Source organism: Struthio camelus, chromosome 5, assembly GCF_040807025.1.
Source record: "Struthio camelus isolate bStrCam1 chromosome 5, bStrCam1.hap1, whole genome shotgun sequence".
Lineage (NCBI taxonomy): Eukaryota > Metazoa > Chordata > Aves > Struthioniformes > Struthionidae > Struthio > Struthio camelus.
Window position 1 is genome coordinate 23,343,616 of NC_090946.1, and position 22,329 is coordinate 23,365,944.

The 22,329-nt window shown below is 41.5% G+C and overlaps 1 protein-coding gene across 12 annotated transcripts in view; it reads right to left on the reverse strand.

Annotated features, from left to right (window-relative positions):
* Window positions 1-22,329, reverse strand: part of SCUBE2 (signal peptide, CUB domain and EGF like domain containing 2) — a 47,294-nt gene that overhangs the window by 18,854 nt on the left and 6,111 nt on the right. For 6 of the 12 annotated variants that reach the window (XR_011141365.1, XR_011141366.1, XM_068945034.1 and 3 more), the window contains 12 exons: window positions 20,539-20,673; window positions 14,725-14,850; window positions 14,221-14,337; window positions 13,016-13,105; window positions 11,251-11,367; window positions 10,106-10,228; window positions 8,190-8,306; window positions 5,081-5,203; window positions 4,467-4,583; window positions 3,771-3,857; window positions 2,943-3,047; window positions 967-1,170 (listed from right to left, as the gene is read on the reverse strand). Coding sequence is in view for 9 of the 12 variants with exons in the window: in XM_068945034.1 (XP_068801135.1) it covers window positions 967-1,170; window positions 2,943-3,047; window positions 3,771-3,857; window positions 4,467-4,583; window positions 5,081-5,203; window positions 8,190-8,306; window positions 10,106-10,228; window positions 11,251-11,367; window positions 13,016-13,105; window positions 14,221-14,337; window positions 14,725-14,850; window positions 20,539-20,673 (1,461 nt within the window). In the remaining 3 variants the exon portion in view is untranslated. Of the gene's footprint in view, window positions 1-966; window positions 1,171-2,942; window positions 3,048-3,770; window positions 3,858-4,466; window positions 4,584-5,080; window positions 5,204-8,189; window positions 8,307-10,105; window positions 10,229-11,250; window positions 11,368-13,015; window positions 13,106-14,220; window positions 14,338-14,724; window positions 14,851-20,538; window positions 20,674-20,817; window positions 21,078-22,329 lie in introns of those variants that run through there. The other 6 variants (XR_011141367.1, XM_068945029.1, XM_068945031.1 and 3 more) reach the window with 5 other exon arrangements.

A 22,329-nucleotide genomic window follows, 5' to 3' on the forward strand; every position in this document is an offset into this window, starting at 1 on the left:
GTAGGAAATATGCAAGTGAAGGAGAGAGAATTTCTTAGTGTCCAAGCAAGAAAAACGCTGAGGTGGAAGTTTCATGCTCATTTGATCACAGCAAATCTACATGAGAAGGATATGCTCTTGACAGAGGTTTTAAACATCACCAATTAATTCCTCTGTTATATGAACCCAAGTTTTTCCAGAATTTGCAAAACCAGACTGGAAAATCTATTCTGAGGCTGAATGGGTTGCTGCTGGAAGATGTGCTAATTCAATCTGACAAGCGTTTTAAAGGCTTGCTGATTCACTAAAGCACTTACATGCTGCATGCCCTATGCAGTTTGAATTAGCCGTCATGGTGGTTAGACCCCTGTTAAGATAACATCTGACCCTTCTCCTTAACTTTTGTGTTTAGAAGCATTTATCATGAACTAAACTATGGTGATGCCTTCCAGTGCCATGATAATTAAGATTTGCCCAGTACTGGCCTATAAAACCCCCTATTCTCCATTAATTTATAACTCTGTTGTGAACATTCTCTGGCATTTAAAGCTTAATCAGCAAAGATAATGCGACCATCAAAATCTGCTCAGCCTTTTCTTTGGAACAAGGGAGAGGTGAAATATTCACAAGTCCAGAAGCACAGCACCATACTACATATTAAACGCAGTCTTTCATAAACAACATTGGTGATCTCTAGGCAATTGGTGTCTGATGTTACCCCAAGTTTTCTACCTCAAAGCTTACTGTAGGCTGTGCATCATTTATAACAGAGTGCAAAGCACTGAGTTCTACTCTATAACATGGCAATTACCAACAGTAAAAAAGACAGAGACTGAGGCTATCACTGGCACAAAGAGCAACCCCTACTACTCCACACAGCTGTCCTCTCTCCTGGACAAACTTCCCACTGTCCCTTCATACTCATCAGACCTGGGCAAAACAACCAAAAAAGACAGTTTGGTTTCTTCCTAATTTATGTTTACTCACCACATCTGTTACCCACATGCACCTGTCCTACACCACATGATTCCTGTGGCTCTGGTAGCTTGAGGGACTTTCTTGCCACTTCATGGTCCATGCCAGAGATGCGAACACGGAAGTGGTCCCTGCTGACTGTCTTCCGTAAAGTTCGAATGGTTTTACGGAACCTCTTTTCAGTCTTTTTTCGTGCACAGCGCACATCACACGTATCTGAAAAGTATCAAGGGTGAAAGCTGCTGTAACTGACCATGCACAAAAATCCACCTGACCGAAAAGGCCAGCCAGTGCGTATCACTGAGAAGGCAACTTCTGTGAAGAAAGTCTGAAATCCTTAAGGACAACACCAGCAGGCCAGAAGAAAATTAATCAGATCAGAAGCCTTTAATCCATGGGCATCTCTTTGATCTTAGAAACTATCACCATCCTTTACTCTTTTTGAAGCAGAAAAATTAGTTTTCAAAACAGGAGATACTTTTTATTATTATTTTGCATAAAGATAGAAGTGAAAAATACAGAAACTGAGGAGTAAACTGTAAGAAGCTTCAAACTCCATCTTGTGTTATTTTCCAACCAACCTGTCACCTCCTTATGGCTTGTTTCAAGCTCAAAGTCCACAGTGATAAAAATTTCTCTAGTCGCTGGCAGTCTACTGAAGGGTCCATGAACTTTCTTGTCAGAGCTGCATGTTAGATTTACATAGTGGAAGCTCTCCATTACTGAATTATGTCTCTCTGTATGAACAAAATTAAAGGAAGCAAAAGCTTGGCCAGCTATATTACTGGACATTCACTAGCGCTCAAAGTATATTTTGTTTTAAAAACTGCAAGGGGAGCAAACGACTAACTCCAGACGCCAGTGAACAAAAAATTTAGACAGCTTCTTAACTGGCATACCCTCATGTAGAATCATTGATTTCAGCACACCTACAGATGTTCTGTCCGGCTGAGGCACTGGCTGCACCAGGTCTAAGGCATGACTCCCTGCAAGGATTAGAGCTTAGCTGTAGTGCTTAGCCCTCTTCCCCTGGGTTTTGCTAGCAGAGTTCCAACAAACTGCCTTGGCACTATGCAAAGCATCTTAAAACCATGACTCTGCCTGCACCAAGCAGGCTACTCGAGGGAAAAAATTTTGCACTCAGATGAAGCATGTGAAAAACATGCCAGCTTATAATGGTGCATAAAGTAAGTAGTGCTTGCACACACAGGACATTTGGAGACTATTGTCAAGGTCTGCATAAGGAAACAAGATTTAGTTAATGAAAACATCCAGAATAAGCTTTGGTTCTGGAATACATATTCTTCACTGAGCATCTAGCATAGTTTATCACTATTACTCTTTTAAGGACAAACAAACTGACATGCAGATTCCTCTTATTATTTAGTAATTTTTTTAAAGTGTGCTCCTCCTCATTTTCTGCTGACTTTGTAAGTTCCCAGACTATACTTTCTGTCTTGAAACAGATGGAAGAGCTGACCTCACTGTGTCCATCTGGAGCTGCTGAAGTATACGAAGAGGAGAAAAGAAAAGAGGAATGATACTTTGGCACCACAGTCAGCATAAGAAAAGAGGCCGGAAGCTTTTTCACTGAGGCATCAGACAGTAAGAAATAGAGGAGAAAGAAAAGAAGAGGGAGAGAAAGAAGGGGTACGGAGAGAAAAGAAGTAAATCAAAAGAACGAAAAGCATGCCTGATTTTACTCAGAATACACTTTACTGGAAGTGGTACAAACAAAAAAGGAGAAAGACTTTCCTAGCAAGATTTCCCCATATGAGCAACCTCTACAGTTGTCACAGGGAAGTCCTTCCATCCTAAACAGCTATTGCTAGAACTAAGGCTGGTAAGGAGCATGGTTCATGAGGTCAGTAAAGAGCAGAAAGTTTGCAGCCCTCTAATGCTTTGCCTATGGTGCACTTCTTACCAGGAAAGCACTTAACCCCTGAGCTATGACTCTAACCTGCTTACCTGCATTTTTATATTCATACCTGGTATCATCTGTTCCAGACCTTCTTGAAACATCTCAGTCTTTTTCAAACTACATTTTCCTTCATTTAACTTAAAGGTTACACTTATCTTGATGGCTGAGGCATCTTCAGGAAGAAATAATGGCATGTTATTTTCAAAAATTACTAGAAAAGTTGGATAACCTTAATGTCACATCATAATGATGACTTCAAAAAAATGCTGATATAAACTGAAAAGTGGTAATCACAGGAGACCTAAAGAGATGCCAGCTTCTTTCTGCTGTGAAGCTGGCTCACAACTGGAATTGGAACAAAGTGTGATTTTGTTTTTTTTTAATTGAGATCAAGCCCAGATCTGCTACTGGGTAAATCGAATAAAGGTTGGCTGAAATCAAAGGAAATACTTTAAATCAAACAGCTTAGGAACTGATTTATTTTTATACAAAATAGTACCTTTTATCCATTCAATTTCAAATGCTTTCTAAACTTTGCTGTCCAACAGCTCAACCTATATATACACATTGTTTGTTGCCAATGCTGTCAAATTTGCGTGTCTAAGAACAGGCATGATACTCCAGACCCAACTGTTTGTTTCATCACTGATGCTTTTCACTTTTCTTATTTTTAAGTCTTAGCTGAGGTGATGCTGATGAAGCAATAAAAGGAATATTGGAATTTCCTGCTGTAATCATGAATTTTATTCAGTCACTTACAAAAGAAGAGGGACAAAAACAGAGCGAGCAACATAGCGAGGGAAAACACAAAGAAAGTTAACAGTACACCCCTTTCTCTCAGTGATCTTTTAAAAGAAATCAGTCAAATCATGCAACAGGTAAATCTAGTAATTACCCAGCCAAGTGGATGCATTTGTATTTTGCTGCTTTTTCTTAATCTGAGAAGAGTTGCCACAGGTGAGGGTGTAGGCATCTTGTGTTCCTAACAGACAGACCATACAGACAGTGAAGACACAGGCTCTATGCACAGACTGAAGACCCCTATGGTATAGAAGACATTTTTAATTTTCTGATCTGCATCATCGTCTTCACGTTTTTCCGGTTATGATACCCATAAAATACGTCAGCTTAGTTTGTCTCTTCCTAAGCAAGTAAAGGGTTCAGGAAGAAAAGCAGCATGTGTCCCACAATCACGGGCCAAGCCTGCGAGCTGTGTCCTGCCCCTGCGGAGGAGCTGTTCAGGCAGAAGCTCGGACCCCACGCAGGGCTGGAATGCCTTCACGCCATTCAGCAGCAGGTCTTGGGGCCAATTAAAGAATGGCCCAGGGAGCACAGAGAATTCTGCCTTGTCCCCTCCAGCTTAAAAAGGACAGTTGTCATGAGAAGGGAATCTGAGGGTAGAGAGGTTATAAAAGACAGGGAAAGGGGGGCTTCTTGGGACACTGACAGGGATATCGCTCTTCATCTGTAGTGAAAGAGGAAGGGTCCCTGTTGATTGTCTATTTCTTGGGGCTTCCATGAGGGTTAGGAGGTTTGCTACTCTTGCACTCTCTACAGAATCATATGCTTGTTTTTGGTTTTTTTGACTTACCAGAAACTACCTGGACATCCGAAGAGCAGCTTAAGAAGCATCTATCACTCCCACCACTCTTAATGCAGTGCAGCAATACCTTGGGTGACACATTATCAGGCAGGGGCTCCTTTATCTCTAAACAGGATAAAACAAACACTCACGGGAAAAGTAAAACATCTGCATACACCCTACCAAGAGATGGATGTGCAGCTGCTTATATAGCTGGTATCAGAGAGAACCCATGCAATTCTGTATAGAATCAATTCTATATAGAGAAAAAAGGGAAGGCAGAACAAAAATCACAGGATGGTCACACAACATAAGTAATTTCCTTTCAGGAAAAGCTATTATCAGCAAACTTTCTCTTGCAGGGAAGCAAAAAGAAATAGGAAAAGTGAGCTAGATAAAAGCACAGGAAAGAAAGCACAGACCCTCAAAGTATCTCCTGTTTTTGTTTTTTTAAACCAGTTTCAACATCAGTACCATCATGCCTGATTAAAAAGTAAAGCAGAATACAGGGAATGATGATCCATGCCACTTCACTAGAGAGCTCAAGAGTTTCAGATTTGACTATAACTGCATGGCTGTCAGATACATCAGGAGTAGAAACATATACTTGCTAGGCACCTTACCAACGCAATCCTTTTTATTCCAATGTAATTTGTAGTTAGAGTGACACAGGCATTCATAATCTCCCGCTGTGTTCACACATATCTGTTGGCAACCACCATTGTTGACGCTACATTCATTAATATCTATAGAAGAAAGGTAAAAATACTTTTAAAAAAGTAATTCTTGCTGCAGTTCTGCATTCCAGTAAAAAAAACACTGGATAATCATGTACACAAATGCTGCTTAGTGTGGCTTGGAAAAGATTCTGGGAATGCTATCTGGAAACCCACCTTGAAATAGCTATGTTTTCATGGAAATCCTTTGCTAAATGTCAAAACGGATCAAATGTTGTAGGAGGGTAGCTGTTAGGTATGTCCTTAATTCACATATTAAAAAAAGATCCAGTAATTGTAACACCATTTTACCACAACACAATATATTCTTTTGGCGAACTCTTGCTTGCTGATGCAGAATATACCTGACATCGTGGCACCCCGAACTCTGCTGTAACAGAATTAAATAGGCAGTTCCCTCCCTTACTACTTCTAGGAAGCCTTTAGGACCTTTGGCTGAATTTCTGGGCTAAAAGGGTTGTAATCAGCAGCACAAAGTTCAGATGGGGGCCAGTCCCTAGTGGTGTATCCCTGGGGACAATACTGGGGCCAATGCTATTTAACATTTTCATTAACACCTAGATGATGGGACAGAGTGCACCCTCAACAAGTCTGCAGATGATACAAAATGGGGAGGAGTAGCTGATAACCAGATGATTGTGCTGCCATTCAGAAGGACCTCGATAGACTGGAGAAATGGGTAAAGAGGAACTTCATGAAGTTCAGGAAAGAGAAATGCAGAGTCCTGCCCCTAGAGAGAAATAACACCAAGCACCAGTATAGGCTGGGGGCTGACTGCCTGGAAAAAAGCTTTGCAGAAAAAGGGCCTGGGAGTGCTGGTGGACAGCAAGTCAACCATGAGCTAGAAATCCAGACAAGAAGGCCAACAGCCTCGTGGGCAGCATGAAGAAGAGTGTTGCCAGCAGGTCAAGGGAGGTGACCCTTCCCCTCTACCCAGCACTTGTGGGGCCACATCTGGAGTGCTGTGTCCAGTGCTGGGCTCCCCAGGACAAGAAAGACATGGACATACTGGAGTGAGTCCAGCAAAGGGCCATGAAAATGATTAAGGCTTGGAACTTTTGACATATGAGGAGAGGCTGAAAGAGCTACGATTGCTTAGCCTGGAAAAGAGGAGGTTCAGGGGGATCCTATCAATGCGTATAAATACCTGATGAAAGGACTGAAAAAGACTGAGCCAGACTCTTCTCAGTGATATCCAATGAAAGGATAAGACATAATGGGCACAAATTGAAATAGAGAAAATTCCATTTAAACATAAGAAAAAAACTTTCTGACTGTGAAGGTGATCAAACACTGGCACAGGCTGCCCAGAGAGGCTGTGGAACCTCCATCCTTGGAGATATTCAAAAGGCAACTGGATATAGCCCTGAGCAACCTGCTCTAGTCAGCCAGCCCTGCTTTGAGCAGGGGTTTGGACTAGACGATCTCCAGAAGTCCCTTCCAACCTCAGTGATTCTGTGACTTCGGTACTTTCGTGTCTCTGCTTCTCAGGTCCACCCTGATGACTGCTTCCCTTGCCCCTGATAGCTTTATGGTAATTGTACGTGAACCTACAAAGCTGCCGCCATGGAATGCCTTGTGAGTCCCAATGAGTCCCAGGAAGCTTGTGTAACTGAGCTTCTACAAACTCTTTTCTCAGTGCGAATTCTTATCACTGCTCTTCCCAGTTCTTATCACTGGTCTTCATCTCTTCCCTGCTCTAGAGAGGCAATCATTTAGTAGAAAATGCTGTGAACCAGATTATGAAACTGACTTGATTTCAGAAATAAAACATGCTACTAACAACTGAAACAGCAAGGGCAGGAACAAGCAGCAGAGGAATGAAGGAGAAAGAAGAGAATGTCTTAAACTGGTACTGCTGCCTAAGACAGCACAAAATCAAACTAAATCTTTGGATTTGATTGACCTTTTGGTAGGATGTTGCGAGCAATAGCATCCTACTGTCTCCTGTGCTTATTGCCTTCTTGCATATAAGTCAGAACATATATACTCAGTACACCTACCAGCTCTGACACAGTCTATGATTGCCAGTAAATGAAGGACTTTCTGTGGTACAAGGATTAACACCTTCTGCACAGCAGTATAATATGAGGAGGAGGACTGGTACCCAAGCAAAAAATCGCAGTCCTGTCCTTCATTAGTGGCCAAAAGAAGTGGAATTAACACAGAGAAATTCATGAGGAAAGACTTATTTTGGCAATTAGAACATGTCAACAGTGTTACTCCCTATCCAATCAAACAAGTTTCCCTGTTCACCAGGATAAAACACAGTGAAGTTGTATCCCTGTAATCTTCTTTGCAGCTTCTCCAGAGGCAGAGGTTAGAACGGATCAGGCACACAGAGACCTTTGTATTCTTATCTCCAGGACTGCTCATTCTACCTCAAAATAAAATAAGCATATGTAGTCAGTAAGGTCTTGCCTGGGGCTTATGTAACAGATTTATTTCCATTCCACACTTGACACACATTCAGCTTCATATCAACATCTTCCTCTCTTTCGTTGAACTTCTTTTGTAAGAGAGAAGTAAAACAGTTAGGACTAAGATTCTTGGCCAGTGTAAATCAGCCTTACTACATCAATTAAATATCAATGACATCGCATGAGAATTTGACATCTGCAAAAGAACCACCTGCAAAAGAGTAATTCTCTAAGTCACCAAGAGCGTTCTGTTATTAAAACCTTATTCCACTGACTTTTCACTGAAGTTGAGACTTTTCATGTGAAAAATCTGTCAAATTATGGCATTTAAACCTAGGTGCAGAATGCAACCATCTGTTCTAATAGTCACAGGAACTTTCTGATGCACGGATGGAAGGGCAAATCATCTCAGCAAAGACTTTTCACTTTTGCTGTGTCCCCCTTACCATGGCAAAGAGTAACATTTACTGTATATGCCTACTGTACATGGATAGACATATGTGTTGCCCAGACACTAATTAGACCTGCAGCAGTAGCACTCTACTAGCACGGCCTGTAGTATCTTTTTAGCTCACCTCCACAATGCGTGAAGCCATAGAGGGCGTATCCTTTGTTACAAGTACATTCAAAGGTGCCTGGATGATTGATGCACGTGTGGTCGCATGTCCGTTCAAAAGAACATTCATCAATATCTGCAAGTGATAAAGGGATACATTAGTATCTTTTGGCCTGTCAAGGCAATACTTGCCAGCTAGTGAAGCTGGATGCAGAGATGTGCAGATTTATGTAAACTAAGCAAATAGTCTAACATAATGAAACAACTTTTAAAAGAACATTTAGTTTGCTAGACAAGCTTTTTCTTGGTAAACATGAAAACTGCTGTTATATTTTTAATGATTATGTTTAAAATAAATTCTTTCTGTTCTTTGGTGAAAAAAACGTGCCAGCAGAAACTCTTACTTCTTTAAGCAATGTCCAGGTAAGGTCTGCAGGAAATAGATTTACCAAAAAAAATCCTGCCTTTGTTTTTTCCCATCAGTGAAAATATGGTGCCAAATTTTTAACCCTACAGTAATATGCAGGGCCTGATGTAGGTCTGCTGAAAATCACTTACTTCTGAGACACATCTGAAGACAGAGGACTGAAATGATTTGGTGATTTTTTTTTTCATGGATCCCTTATATTGCATATTTAGATTTTAATGTTGATGTCTAAAACCTGCTATCTATTTTCCCTAGTGAAAATTTTCTTTGGCATTATAATCATTTTGCATGTATCTTTTTTGTAAAGTATAGTTAGTACAACAAATTAAACACGGTCTCAGCAAACTGAATGGTAAAATGATAAAATTCCCATTACTATCTCAGGCCCCAAATCTTTATTACACCATCTAAAGTGTCTAAATTTCCATGACAGTACATTAAGCATGCTATATAAGAATGTTCCCAGATAAAGAAAAATTCCTATCAACATCATTGAGGTTTTTGCTTTGTTTTGTTTTTTTAAGATTCAGGCCCACTTCAAGACACCACTTGGAAAGCAATCTAGGGAAAGTGACAGAATAGAGACAAAAGGAGGGGGTGTAAATCTTTAAAAGAAATTAATAAGCAACTTCCATATAAAAATCTTGAAAATCCCATGCTTCTATAGTGAGTTTGCTTTCTATATGTATTTGTTCTTCTAAGTCTGATCTAAAAAGGATGAGAAAGCAACAAACACCAGGGTACAATTTTTTCTTTGGTAGTCAGTTTTCTGAAATTTTCTGAAATTCATCACTAAATGTCAGCTGGCTGTCTAGGAAATTCACTTGCCCAAGTGACTGACCAGCTTTACATTGTTACATACTGTAGCTTTGACAAAACCACAAAGATCATTGCGATAATTAGTTTTTAATGTATTTAAACAGCCAAAACAGGTTTGCTCACTCTATACGTACAAATCATTATATAGAAAACCAAAAACGCTTTGCAAATCTCATGGGGAAATCCATGTCATCTTAAAAATCAAATGTTTCTATAGTGTTTTAGGGAATAGTGAATCCAGTCTATGCCCACAGGCCTATGATTTCATAGATCACATGATATTGCTTTTTTTTTTTTAATAATGAATCTATATCATTTAAATGTCCCTTTAAGAAAAGAATAATCTCACTGCAAATGCTGAACTAGTCAATAAGATAGAGAGATATTGTCTTTATTTCTCCCTGTAAATTATTTTTGGATCATTAATAGATGGAAAAAAATGTGTCATCCTCATAAAGAGCTTTCTAACACAATGCTATCTGTATTGCCTCCAGATAGTAGTTCACTGTGCCATTAAACATATCTCGTACCATAGTATCAAGCCAACTGAATTTACTCAGCAGCTGCTATAGAAAGAAAAAATCTGATGCATAGAAATTATTCTGGAGTCCATTATCACTTCATCATTATAGTAGGTGTCCAAGCCAAGCTGATTTGTCCTACTTTTATTGACTCCCCAGTGCACATACCTTGACAAGATTTCTCATCTGTTAATAATTTAAATCCTTTTCTGCAGCTGCAATCAAAACTGCCTACAGTGTTTTTACAGAAATGATCGCAGCCTCCATTATTGGACTGGCATTCATCAATATCTGTAACAAAAGAAGAATTTCAGCAAGTAAACAGAGTATATTCAACATAGTTTCATTGCCAGATCCAGAAGACAGTCACATCCAACTGGTTGGAGAAACAAAATCAAGCAAAACAACTGCAAATCTTGAGAAGGTTCGGATCCAGCTCCAAGAATGACCTTGCCCATTCAGACCCATGACAGTGTTATTTGCTTTCATTTAACATATTGCTATCAATTACATTTGGGCACATGTATTCATAGAAGAACACCTCCCTAAATTCTGCTTGAAAATATGTTGACATAAATGCTCCCTAAAAGGTTTTAGCTTTTTAAAAATCATCTTGCAGTCTCCTCTTCCTAAGCTCTGCAGAAATCTCAGACAGAGGAGACTTTTTGAGCCACTCTGTCCTTTCCTCACCAACACTGGACCGAGCTCTTTGTCTAATTCTAATTAAGTCAGACATGGGAATTCCAGCATTCTTGCCTGGCAGAACAGTCTAACATCTAATTATCGGAAAATTTTCTATCATACCACCTAAAAGTCCCTTTGCTCATTTCCAGCGCTCTAATTATCCTTAGAGCTGCTTAGACCAGCATAAACAATTCTACTTATACTTCCTGGTGTACACTTTCATGTTCACTTACAACTTTTTATAATACCCAGTTGACTGTGGGTCATATACAGATTATAGGACTGTATGCCTATAAAGACCTATATGCCTACATCTCCCAACACTCACCTCTACCATACCACAGATCTGTATTTCCGCCTCCCACCCATCTCCCAAAAATGAGGCCATCTTGGTGAGAAGGGGGGAAAAACTGGGAAGAGGCAGAACAGCAGAGATGCTCTGCATACGATGCATTTGACACAGTGGAATGTCCTTACAAGGAAACTATGCATCTTCGCCCGGCTGCAGTGCTTTCTTATATCTAATTTCACATACCAGCTTTTCTCAGGACCCTGGGTTACTTTCACTTGGAGATAAGTACATTACAGCAAGGTGTTGGTATGCACATGTCCACAAGTACAAAACTCACCTTTACATGTCTTCCCATCAAACTGGAGTGTAAATCCAACAGGACAGCTGCAGTGAACTCCGGTCGATGTATCTTTACACGTACGATCACAGCCACCATTATTCACTGCACATGTTTCTAGCAGACAAAATAAAGCTAAAGTTTGCTCAGAGATATTATAAGGGAAACAAGAAATATCATGTGATACAAGGCATGGTTCCAGGCACACTGATATTTGGCAACACTTAGCCTAGTACACATGAGCAACTACTAAATACATGTGTTGGCAAAATCCCTCCCTCAGCTATTTCCAGTTTTTTGTGGAGGCTTTATAGACTTGCACGTTGCCTCGGGATATCCTTGCCCTTAAATGCAAATTAAACTCCCACCTCCTCGATAATGAATCTGTTCCTGTCAGTCTATCCCTTTACGCCCACACTCAGTCCTGGCCTGTTCTTCTGACACTTCCTACCAATGCTTGAACACCTGGTTACACTCAGCATTACTAAACTAGATATCTTAAATTCCGCCCTACCCACCATCACTTGCTACCTGTGCTCTCAGTCACTGTGGATCACGCCAACACTGGGTCATCCTTCAGGCTTGTAGCCCAGGTGCCATCTTAAATCTGAACATTCCTTTAACTCCCTGTATGCAAACTATGTCTAAATCCTGCCAAACCCCTCCAGAGAATACCTCTAAAATGCAGCCCTTCCTATCCAACTGAATAACTCACACTTTGGCAATCACCCTCTTGTGCCTCAGTCAAACAACCTTTTCCCTGGCTGGACAAATGCAACTTTATCCAGCACATATTGATTCTGAAAATCGCTATAAAGATCATTTTCTTTTTTTTTCTTTTTTTTTTTTTAATTCTCTCTTTGCACCTCTCTTTTGTTCTCTTGTTCTCTGCTGCATCAAGTATATGCTACTTATTCTCAATTTCTGAGACTTTTACTGGTTTATTCCCCCTCTTCTCTATCATCTCTTGTTCCATATTGGGAGACTGCATGCAACCTCCACTTGAAGACAGAGTGCCTCAACTTTCTTCTTTTTCCCATAGAAACTTAATACTCTTGAATATGAGGCTATTGATTTAGGTGTCTTAATATGGATTTAGCAGCCCAGTGCGAGGGCTGTACTTTTGGCATTCTCTTCCTCAGCCTCCATGAACTTTGTCCCTTCTGCAGCCATTACCAACAAGCACAGTAAGTCACTCTGACTACTCGGAGTAAGGGCTTTTGAGAGAAAGACATCCACTGACCAAGCTGCCCTGAGAGCACTGTGAGCTGCGTCTCATGAAAGTGTTTTCCCAGTAGTAACAGACCCTCAGAGGCTGGCATTCTGGGCCAGATGTGAACATCTCAGTGAAGAACGAAATGGCCATGTTCCCTAATATGCCCTTCCAGATGCAACCACTCACTGGGCCCAGTTCTTCTCTTCCATGCAGAAGTATACTTTCAACTGAAGAGAAGCAGCTAAAACACTGCATCTCTCACCATCACTTGGCCAAAGCAGGAGTTGAGAAGGGTTGGGTTCCCCAGATGAAGTAGAAGCATGGGAACACATGACATTTTGAAAGCAAGCTCCCAACACTTTGCACTGACAATCACAAACCATGTATATGGCTTCTTATACATCATAGAATAATATTTCTTCCTTAAAAGGAAATGGAGCAACTCCCAGGCAGAATTCAGCCCAGAGCTATGAGGGTTATATTAAAAACAATTATTCAATACAAAAGGTTTTAGTAAAAAGCAAAATTATTTCAGATAGGCACTTTTACCCATGAGCAATCGTCGCTTTACCCTCTTGTCCACATCGGCTCCTGCTGTAGTGTTTCCCTCAGAAGTTTCAAGAGCAGCCTCCTCCCTCTCTGTAAGGAACATGGAGAAAGCAAGTGAGTAAAGACGCCCTGACCAGAAACCTCATCTGATATCCAGGGAAGAAAAGGGAGGAGATGGGAGAAAAAGGAGCAAGAAAACCCTTCAGTCAAATCCTTCAGTCAAAACCATGAGAATATTTTGCTATCATTTGCTTCCTAACAACTCATATGTTTGCTTCAGTATTCTTAAGCTTGACAAAATAGAAAGTGTACTACGGATGTGGTGAACAGTAGCAAGATGAAAGAACTAATTGAGTTGTCATGAATTGCTATGTAAGAGCACGCTGTCATCATCTATCACAAACTAATGCAAGGACTGGCCAGTCATGCCCGAGCATTTGATTTCCATCAGCAGGCAACAAACTCTTCCAGAGACGGGAAGACTTACAGATCTTAAGTTTTTTCTTTACTGGATAACTACCTTGCAAAAATTATACATTAATTGAATTCAAAGACCTGAGTTTAACATAAGCAGTCTCTAGCCTGGGTTATACAAACAGCTCATTCTAAAATATCCTAGAGGAGAAGGGAATATTCTTCGATTAGTGACAGGCCTGCTGGTACTTCAGAGAGACTAGCACTAAATACAGACAACAGGAGCACTAGGTAGCTACTTATATAGGGAAAAATTTTTCCTTCATGGCCAGAGCCTTAGCACAGCTCAAGCAGACAGACAGCAGTCCCTAAGGGCAGCCTGGGGCTCTCCTGCTGTAAAGGTTTCTCAGATTAACGCAACCAGCTGTCCCCCTGCTGCAAGCCTTTTTAATGCCTGGTTCTCTTTTGCATGCTGTGGACTGGCCCAGCCAGTCAACAAAACAGTTCCCACAGTCTTCGTTTCTGGAGATGGTGACAGGAGCCAAAGCACAGTCTTGGCTCCCTCAGCTCAGAGGGTACAGCAACATGACCAGAGTCACCTTTTTTCTGCTCTGACATCCTATGGCAAGCACAAGTTGCCTGGACCCAACAAACTCACTTGTGCTCAAGCAGGTTTCTTCTAGGTTCCTTGATGTTTCCTGCTGGTACTATTAAGAGGAGTATCAATCGTTCATACATAGCAATGCCACAACACTCTAGTCATCTAGTACTTCTCTTCACTATATACTGACCCAGGCAGGTTTTCCCATCCACATGCATGATGTACTTGGGGTGACATCCACAAATAGGTCCATTATCAGCATCATCACATGTATGTTGACAGCCACCATTTCCATGATTACATGTTACTAGGAAGAAAATATATGATACATCTCGCAAGTACTTCCAGCATGACCATGACCAACTTTGTCCCTGTACGGCCATCCAACACACCTTCCTAACATGCCCCGTTCCCTCAAGGACTCTATGGGACTGAAACAGCACAGAGCTCTCTTGTGGAGCTGAACTTCCTGCAATCACGAATCACAGTGAGGCTCCCAAACTACAGATATTTTTGCAACCAATAGATTGGTGTGCCAGTGTCCTGCAAAGCCACTGATTCTGGTTTAATTTAGATGTACACAGTTTAGGCATGTCATCCCAGTTTAACTATAGCGTACCAAATCCCATATCACTGCAAACAGAACACTTTGTTTAGTATGGGAAACTATAAGAATACGCAGAACGTTGCATACAAATGCAGCTCCTCTGGTTCTTGGACAGCTCAAATCCCGGTCGGCATTCACAGGCAACCCCTCCTTTGGGCGTTTCTCTGCAGATGTGGGCACAGCCATGATCTTTATTCATGCAGCTCATACCTTCTGCAAAACAGGACAAGTGCAAGAGCATCAGCATCCTCAGCATCTCTGTGTGCAGGCAGCGGCCAGATAAAAATACACACACAGCAAACATCCTGTTACTTCTGGGAAGGCTCTACAGTGTTAGGACGAGAAGTATCAGCTGACAGACAGGAAATGCAGAAAGTCCAGTCCTGCAAAGCCAGTGCCCCCTCACACCTTGCCAGCTCTGATCTTTTATGTTCTCATGTCCTTTGATTGCAAGGTCAAAACATAACATGCCTAGATTTGTACAGCACCCGCATGCTCACCTGGTCTTCTCAATTAATAATATCACTCTTAATAAAACCTCCTGATTCCTTTTACAATAACTGCAAGGTGGCTGACAGCTGGCAAGATCAAAGGCTAAAGTGAAGTTCTTAACTCTCTGCTTAAAAGAGCTGCCACCAGGCACAGCAACGCCGAGGCCAGGGACACAAAAATCACCCCCATTTCAATTACTGGCCTATAGAGCAGATTCCCAGAGCTGTAACTGCCCCAGCAGTGACCAAATGACCAGGCAGACATGCAGGTTGTACTTATGCTGTATCTCAACTTTCTTTTGTGTGTACCGTTTTGTTTTCATTTTTTCCAATTTCAACAAATTTCTCAAAATAACGCCTCTGGGGATTATCACACTTTTCCGTATCTCTGCATGTCTCTCTAGTTGGATAGAGTTTAGTACAAGCCAATGCTTACTGAAACTAAAAAAAATAGCAGTGTGACACTAGTGATTTTCCTCCTTTTGGCTCACCTCATAAAAGCATCTTGTCATTTTGGTCTACGAGAGTTACAAGCCCTTCACACACCAGCACTCAATTACTTTCACAGTGTCTTGTTTGGCCTTGCAAAACGTTAGAGCCAGCTAAGCAGAGAGAAAGTGTTCCTACAATTATAGTAAAAGTCCGCTTCACCTTGCCCAGTGGTTCAGCTAAATCAATGCCTTGGCCATTGGCAAGATCATAGCACACTTTGTACGCGCAAATCTTAAAACTACGGAGCAACTGGCTGAATTATCAAACTGGATCATTAGGCCAAAATAAAAGAATAGTTTTCCTTCTAATTGTAGACCAAGGTACACTTCAAATTCTTGCTGAAACCTTCCATATTGCTACAAAATTGGGAAAGAAGAGAAGGAGACCTGAATGCTCTCCTCAGGCATATTGAGGGCACACCTTTACCATCAAACGCATCCAGGCTGAGCATTTGGCTTTTACAGGACAACATGTGACACCAAAACGCGCTTTCTTCTTGGCAAGAACGCTTAACCTGAGTAGACTCAGATTCGGTGTACTTAGGCTACAAGGGTTTAACCCACTGAAGGTCTGATCCTGCGTTCACTGAATTAACTTCTACTGAAGAAAAGCAGGAGCAGGATCAGACAGAGGACGAACAGGGCGACACGCTGCTAAAAATGGACTACATGAACAATCCCACACCCTATATGTTTTTAAAACATACACAGCCCCTTTTTGCAGCCCTATTACTAATTGAAGCAAAATACTATATTGGCAAGCAGAGGTCAGCTCCTCACCATTATTCCATTACACTTCATTTAGGTCCTTGTTCTGCGCCTCACTCTTCTCGCCATCCCAAGCGTGAGCTACAGTACTCTTCCTCTATTAAGGAAGCTTTAAGCAACAAAAGAATGGATGTTGCAGAGCCTAGATTATTCTGCTCTACTGGCTTTTTGATTCCTTTCCCACAGTGAGAACTGTGTAGAAGGCTAACAAGACAATGACACTTCAAACCCTGCAGCACACAGAAACAGCCCAAGAAGCCCACATGAATGCTGTCATCCATTATTGTGCTGTCAGTTAAAGAATAGGGCAACCCATGAGATTGCAAATTAGCCTTATTAACTCCTGTGTTTTCATGACATTTCTGCCCTTAAACACGCAATATGATCTGATCTGTTAACTCAGAGGTGTTAGAAGGCATTAAGAGAATTAGCAGCTTAGTTTCTGTTAACAAAGTTTTTTTTTTTTGTCTCTTTTGAGCTACCAAAGGGAAAATCGTTCAAAGCAGGTACTTTGGTGAAGTTCACTGATATCAAACAAATGGTTTAAATGCCAAATTGGGGTGTTCAGTCCTGAGAGAGCAGATTTCGATCACTGCTCCACAGAAAGCTAAAAATCCACTTTCCAAAAGAGCGCATATTGCAAGATACATGACAGAAACCATCAAAGCCTAGCTGACCCAAAAGAGAGTATTTGACGGAAGAGAGACATCTGCATGTTCTAACATTTACTGTGAAGCTGCTGCATGTTTCTGAAGGTTGTAGAAGATTATCATCTTCCATTCAGACCCAATTTTTAAGGCCGTGTTGCAGAAAAGTCAGTGCAATTGTAAACATTATGTGACTGCAAACTTCTTCACGGACAGAGGGTCTCCCAGGTCATACTGTTCCAATGGCAGATTGTGGTCCAGATCCAAACTACAAGTAAATTTTGGTCAGATTGCACCAGGCACTTCCCAGACACAGAGCTTTGGCAGGAGATCCTGCCCTGCTGACACACAAGTCCCCTGAGAAGGACGACTTCCTTCATGCAGCACTCCTAGCCAAGAGAGCAGAGTCCAGATACTGCCTGGCCTAGCAGACCCCGAGCCATGGCACTCCTTTCGGATGTCTGGGCATTTGTGAAGTTACCCACCAAATCTTGATGGGATCTGAGCATTCCTATTAGCGGTAAGACATAGGCAAAGAGCCAATAAGGTATTTTCCTATTAGGACCCAATAAATTCACCATTTATGTATATCGTCTCTGTTTACATCTTTATCTTCTTTATCCAGAAGATGTAAGGACATTGACAACAATCTACTGAGAACATTAACTGTCCAGTTAGGGCACTTCCAGACAGGTGCTCAATAGCACAGAAGAAGAGTACGCAATTGTACAGGAGCTACCAGAGACTCTCTGAGGTGGTCCTCTGCTAGCCCAAGGTCGAGGAGTACAGCCAGCAGAGCAGGGCATCTCAGAAATGCTTTAGCCTTTTTGCATGCTTTCTACAGCCCTGCATGAAGGTAACATTTTTGCAGAAAGCTTTCTGACTACCCCTGTTTTCCTCAGGCAGAAGGGAGTTCAAGAGCAGCAGGGGGCAGAGAGGGTGCCCTGTGCACCAGTCCATGCAGTGATTTCAAATGTGGCCTTCATCTCGCAGGTCCAAATCACTCCCATTGACTCAAACCAAAAAGTAAATAGCTGTGGCTCTGTGACATATCACATGGGAGAGCGGCAATGAACAGCAATAGCAGCTGCAAGACACGCTGCATATTTAATAGTGAAAACTCCATGTGTTCTTTTAAATTTTCATACTCTCTAATATGCAGTATGTTAAACAAACATGGAAACACGCTGTATGCGTATGGCTGACCTGCTGGCCAGAGCAGCAGCCTCCCAGAATAAATCCCCCCATGCATAAAGGAAGAAAAGCTAACGGAGACCAGACAGCTAAGGAAAAATTAGGATTGTGCACAACTCCTCAAGACACACTGAGTTCACGTGGTTTAAGTAGGGGCTAGGGAGAACCATTAAACCTCCTCAGAGCATCCCTATGTTTTGGGCCAACACAATCAGACGAAGATCAACTTTAATTACTAAATTCTCCTCTAATAGCTACCTGACCTTGAGTCCCATGTCTCAGTCCTGAGATAGGTGACAAAGAACCCAGAAGATAAGAGCAGATGAACTTGGAAAGGCAGGCGAGTCTGAGGCATCCCCATTACACTGGCCACCAGGAGGAATACAACAGCCTCAAGCCTCCACACTTCTCCTATCTCAACTCCAGTTCATTCTTTGGCCGTGTATGTAAAGCTGAAAATTTCATTATTGCCTTATATTATGGGTAAGAAGTGAAACTGAATAGTTAGGTTAGGACGTAGGTACCAAATGCTGTTTAGATCGATGCTGTGAGGTCAGTAAAAGAGGACTAATAAAGGGTGTGCTCTCTGAGGGGGGGGACGACATATATGTGGCAGAGGAAATGAGAAGACCTAGAGATGAGTAGAAAAGGGGAGGAGACTAAAGTGAGGGGAGAGATAGAACAATGAGATTTGGCTTACCACAGACCTGCCCACCCAAGAGAAGAAAAGATGGGGACTCCTGTGGAGCGCGAAAAGAATTGTGAAAAAAACAGTAACAGGGTAATGACCAGAAAAATATGGCTTTAAAAATAAAAACAACACTTCTGTGTTTTGGTATCAAGATAGACACATTTCAGATAAAACCAGTAAGGGTTTTTTTCTTAAAATTGGTTTCCACAAAAAAAAACATTTTATTTAGTATTTCTTTGAAAAACATGCATTTGATTTCCCTCTTGCTTTTCTTTTTCAATGAAAGAATGACTAAATTAAGTGGAGATTTGGTATTATGGACAAAACTTTTTTTTGCCCAAAAGCAGAACACAGGTGAAAGTCCAAAGGGACAATTTAGGGAACAAAAAGTTAAGCAAGGAAATACCTTGCTTAGGTGTTAGGACAGGTGAGAAGAGAGAGAGGAGTGTTATCAAGAAGAGGTAAAAAAGAAGAAAAAAGAATTGGAAGCTTTTCCTCTCATGGCATCAGATGAGACAAGGAGTTCAAGCAATTGACTTTCACCCTTAGATTCACCATCCATACAAACATTGCTGCTAGTAAGGAAACATAAAGGGAAAAGCATTGCCCCACCATTGCAGCCTCCCCACTTTTTGCCACTCCTGGTTCAGGTCCTGCAGTAGTAAGCTGGACAATGACCTGAGAGATCACCATGTATCAGAGCAGGTCCCCAGGCGACCAAGCCCAGTACCAGAGAGGCTGAGAATACAAATTCTTAATTCAAACAGAAGATCAATTCAGCTACGTCAGATGAAAACCACCTCAGCACACTCATCTCTGGATGACCATATATGTCTATAAATGTTGATCTCTTCACCATGGGGATTTTTAAAGTGAGTTTTGTTTATTCATACTCAGATTCCTCTTACAGTCATGCCAATGATAAGCCTTAGATTAAAGAAAACTTTGCAGCTTTAAATACTTGTTAGTATGATATTCCTGGTATAGTTCAATGGACAACTCCCTGATCTGAGCAACCACTTAAAAGCATTCCCTAAGGGCCTCCAAAATAATTTTCTTCAATCTAATATCTAATTAGGCATCCAAAGCTCTCTGATCTCTCAAAGGTTGCTTCATAAAGGCTTCACTTAAAACAAAGAACAAGATTTGAATACCCTTAGGGCTGACATACAATAAATCTCCCTGCTGAAACCTAAACGGTGTATAGGGAATCTGAAAGGTACCCGACAGTACCGAAGGTTATTTCCCTGCCACTGAGGTCCATGTAAGCAGCCAGAACTCACTGTTCTGTACTGCGTCGCCATTCCCTAGATCAGAGGTTAGCCCAGCTACACAACAGAGCACAAAGTACTCTGGGAGTACAACAGTGCAGCTGTTAATAGAAGCTCAACGCTACAGATGTAAGGGTGGGATCAAAGGGGCAGGAGGGATGTGAAGAGTTTTCAAAGTCACTTAGAAGATCCAGACCCATAGTTCCTTTTAAAATGAGTGGGAACTTCAAGACCCCTCCTCATCTTTGAAAAACTCAAACTAAAAATACTTTTGAAGTTTCTTTAGAGATTTTGAGTGAGATTCTGTGAAAAAATCCTGCTTTGTACCTGGAAGAAAGCAGCCCATACCTTCTGAGCGATGAATGCAGGTGTGCTGATTATCGCTTAGGAAGAACCCTTCCTTACAGCGACATTCATAGCTCCCCACAGTGTTAACACAAACATGCTGGCAACCACCATTGTTGAACATGCATTCATCTGTATCTGAAAGAGAGAGAGAGAGAGAGAGAGAGAGAGGAAGAGAGATCAGCTTTATACCTGCCCCACCACAATGAAAGTCATCTCTACAAATTAACACCAAGACCTCGTATGGGCAGAGGCCGCTCAACAGGCAGAACAGACACCTACTCAGCATATTACTATCCAGGCAGCTGAGACACCCTGAGCCAGACTGCTGTTCTGCCACCCTTGGAAAAATGTATTTTTGTTGCTCCTCTTCCCCTGTTCACACAGTTTGCCAGCTCAGTCACAGGGCTCCAAGGAACTTCTGGACAATTAATCAGGAGGGTTGAGTAGCCTGGGGGGAGCCAGAAGCAGGGCAGCTTCCCTGGCTGCACCCTCCACCTAGAAGAAGGTACCTTGCTTGGCAGCTAGAGGGCATTGCCACTAAGCAAGCTAGCACGTTTATATCTAGGCTGAGCATCCATACATGGTTCGGTCTTGCTCAGGGATACACACTTTGGCTTCAAATCCATCCAAGCAGCAAAAGGTTTTTTTTTCAGAAAGCTCTGCATTCTGAGGCTAAAATAGAACAAGAAAAATACCAACCTCAACATCAGTCTGAATTAAACATAAAACCCTCATCTTTCCTCTGACCTTCACTCTAGCTACAAATCATATACCACATCTGTTCTGATGCTTGGGTTGATTTACTATCCTCCTCCCTCAGCTCTGGCTCATCATCACTTATATTAAGGCTGCTGCTGTGCTGCCTAACCGTAGTCAAGGACAAAAGCAGAAATTCTTGAAATAGTTTAAGTAGTGCTGATTTTGTAATATTCAGAGCTTAACGAAAACCAGAGAATATAGGAAGACTCTGCATGCAATACAACCAAGAGAAATAAAGACTAGAACAGATGTTCCTCCCAGCCTCCAGTTCTTCTGAAATTTATCCCTTAGTAATGGCAGATTTGTGTAACCTCTATCAGCAAAGAGTTTTCCTACCCCGATGTTATGAGATGGCAATATGAAAAGGAAACAAAAATGCTTAGTACCATAAAAACATGATAAAAAACTGCCGAGGCAAAGCACTGGTCTCATTTGCAAGTTCAGATGGAATGCCACATTTGCTCTCTGTTCTCTTCATGATTCCTGTGCTAATAGTACAATGCTTTTAACTTACCACTTAAGCATTTCTGGCATAAAACAGCTGTCTTCCAAAAAAAGAGAAGGAGAAGACCTTTTAGTAAGAAGCATAACGTAGCATTACAACACATTTAATTTCTACTGAAGGCAACGAGCAAGCCAATTGGAAGCAAAAGAACGTGACCTGCCATAGCAACAAAAGCGGCTGACATATCTCCATCACAGAGAAGCAGAGCATTTTAGAGCTCTACAGTGATGTGAATGTGCAAACAATCATGAATAAACAGCCACCATGAGTCTTCAGTGCTACAGATTTGAACTCCAGCAGATGTTTCTGTCTTACAGACCTTGGAAAGCTTACAAATTACCATCTCTTTCCAAGAAGTAATTGTCTATTTGGCTAAAACCCAGGCCCATAGCTGAGATCTTCAAAAATGAGGGTGAGAAGGGGGCAACCATGGTGTGAACAAAGTAAATAAACAGATTAAGAGAAGATGTGATCCAATTTGCTGTATGCCAAAATATTTATTTAAAGTTTACATCACATCTCAAAAT